Source organism: Octopus bimaculoides, chromosome 19, assembly GCF_001194135.2.
Source record: "Octopus bimaculoides isolate UCB-OBI-ISO-001 chromosome 19, ASM119413v2, whole genome shotgun sequence".
Classification (NCBI taxonomy): domain Eukaryota; kingdom Metazoa; phylum Mollusca; class Cephalopoda; order Octopoda; family Octopodidae; genus Octopus; species Octopus bimaculoides.
The window spans coordinates 45,897,133-45,899,749 of record NC_068999.1 but is presented as its reverse complement, the minus strand read 5'-3'; the positions used below and the strand labels follow the sequence as shown (position 1 = coordinate 45,899,749).

Here is a 2,617-nt window from a genome sequence, read left to right as displayed (position 1 = left end):
TACACCCACACACACCACACCGTCCGATTTTTCTTTTAATACAAGAACAACGGCACTAGCTTTAGTTAGGAGATTGTAATACGATATATTCCGTTGGGTGAAGCGAAAGTTTAAAATATAAAATTTGAAAAAAAAAAAAGAATCATTTAAGCGATAAATAAAAGTCAAATTTTATTCATTTATTTGTTATTCTTGCTGTTCCTCCTGTTGTTGTTGTTGCTACTGCTATTCAATGCTCGTATAATTTTCCCTCTTGTACATCTCTCGGGACATTGCGAATGAATTATTTCTGTCGTGAGGCGCCGCTCGTTGTCGTTCTACTTCTGCAGATAACGATTATAGCAGTCCTGCAGCTTATCGTGGTGAAACAAGTACAGTCTCCAATAGAGTGTGTGTGTGTATAGAGAGATAGGTAGATATAAATGTGTGTATGTAATATATATATCCTACTCCGAATGTGTTAGTGTGTGCGAGGCTGTTTCTCCCTGTGTGTAGATGCCTGAGTGCTGATAAAAATATATATATATAATATTCGTTGTTTGTTGCAAGCTCCTTTACAGAACTAGTGCACTGTTTTTTATATCGTATAGAGATCGTTAAATTTCCTTTCACCAAGCATTTTTGTTTTTAATGTCTTCTGCACCCGCAGAAACCTTTGCCGCTTTCACTGATATTTATTGCCTGTTCAAGCAACACTGGTGGGCAATTCTGCCCATTAACTTGCAACACAAATCTGATAGTTACCCTTTAACGAGTGCAATTCACCCTGTCAGCTAATTTTAAATTCGCCATTACTTGAAATGCTAGAAAAAACTTTCAGATAACTTTTATCGCTTTCTCTTTGTCTTCACTTCTTGTCGCGAATAGTATATGAAGATGGAAATGCTGATATCATAGTGTAGTGTACTAAAAATATTAGAAGAGCAGGGTGTGTTCTTCGAATGCAATTTCCACAGGCGAGCTTGTGGAACTTGCTTTCGAATACCAAACATCATAACAAAACTCCATCTTGTTCTATTCTTCCCTGAAACTTTCTGACTTAGTGCCAAGCAAAGAATTCATTATCGAGTTAGGTAATTTGCTAAATCGGACTCGATCAGTCTCTACCTTTGACAGAACGATTATTGATTAAACGTCCATAAACATTTTTTTTTTCTTCTTCTTCTTCGCCTCCACCCCTCTCTCTTCTCTCTCCGTTTGTATATCGTTATGTTATTTCAAATATGTCTGCTCATCGTATATTTACAAAATTTGCCGAACAGCTGTCAGTGTTTTGACTCTGTTTTTCTTTCACTGCCCAAGAAATGGAGTTTGTTCGCATTGAAGTCAAGAAAAATATATATCAATTAAGAAAATAAGCGCTGGCGTAGCTATGTGGTTAGAGATTTGCTTCTCAAAGACATAGCTCCTGGTTCGATACCCCTGCATGGTACCGTGGGTAAGTGTCTTCTATATTCCCGGGCCAACCAAAGCCTTGTGAGTGAATTTGTTAAACAAAAACTGAAGGAAGCCCGTCGTACACACACACACACAAACATATATATATATATGTATTTATACAAGGGGGTGCTGAAATATTCCTGGCTTTAAGGGTATCGTGAAAGGCCTGGTTGAAGGCCCAACCTTCCGAGTTCTTTTATAGGGCTTAGAAAGGCTGAAGGACTGCTGCAATAAGAGTCTGAATCTGAGAAGGGAATACGTTGAATAAAATTATAATTAACTGACCCTCCTGCATTTTCTTTTACCAAAAGCCAGGAAATTTTCAACACCCTTTGTGTATGTGTATGTATGACGACTGCATAAGAGATCGATAGGCTTATGAAAAATTAGATCTGGGGGTCCATTCGTTCGGCTTAAAACCTTTCAAGGTATGGCTGCAGTTTGAAGAGAGAAACAGAAAAACAAACCAGCGCGTTAGAAATACAAAAACAAAATAGTGGTTTATGAAAAAAAGAAAAAAAAAAAAGAAGAAGCGTTTCTCTAGAAATGGTTTAAAGGATAAGCTTCGCGCTGAGAATCCATAAACAGGTCTGTATTGCAATAGAGAACCCATCTGAATACGTGTTGGATTATCTGTAATTTAGTTTACGTCTTCTGTTGAATGTTACGTTTTCGTTGCTTTTCATTTACTTAGATGTAAATAACACAAAAGGTATCACGTGTTAATTAATGCACAAATGAAGGGTAGTATTGTAAATATATGCATATGACTCTCTCTTTCTCCCTCCCTCCATCTCTCTCTTACTATATATATATATGTGTGTGTGTGTGTGTGTGATACTTATACACAAACCTATGTAATATCAGAGCCCGCTGCATCTGTCACACTGCGATATTTGACGCTGGAGTTATATTTATGCAGTTTTAATAAACCATTTATCTGGCCCTGTAATATGAAGTCTTTCACGTGTTACTTCTTACACATACACACACACACTTACACACATGCATACATAAAAATTGTACATATTATTACAATTCAAAAGTATTGTTTTCCAGCGAAAACAATACTACCGTCATCGACTGCTGTTTCCAGCAAACATTGGTACCGTGTGCTACTATTTCCTATATATATATATATATATATATATATATATATATATATATATATATATAT

At 36.3% G+C, this 2,617-nt stretch overlaps 2 protein-coding genes across 3 annotated transcripts in view; both read left to right on the top strand.

Annotated features, from left to right (window-relative positions):
* Positions 1-2,617, top strand: part of LOC106877727 (ubiquitin-like-conjugating enzyme ATG3) — a gene marked incomplete at its 5' end in the record, with an annotated part of 216,637 nt that overhangs the window by 50,633 nt on the left and 163,387 nt on the right. The window lies entirely within an intron of this gene.
* Positions 1-2,617, top strand: part of LOC106873349 (BCL-6 corepressor-like) — a 23,768-nt gene that overhangs the window by 14,828 nt on the left and 6,323 nt on the right. Inside the window, exon 1 of one of the 2 annotated variants that reach the window (XM_052974836.1) lies at positions 332-1,438. The exons of the other annotated variant lie outside the window; for it this stretch is intronic. Within the exon in view, the coding sequence (XP_052830796.1) occupies positions 1,427-1,438 (12 nt within the window). The 5' untranslated portion in view covers positions 332-1,426. Of the gene's footprint in view, positions 1-331; positions 1,439-2,617 lie in introns of those variants that run through there. 2 annotated transcript variants of the gene reach the window in all.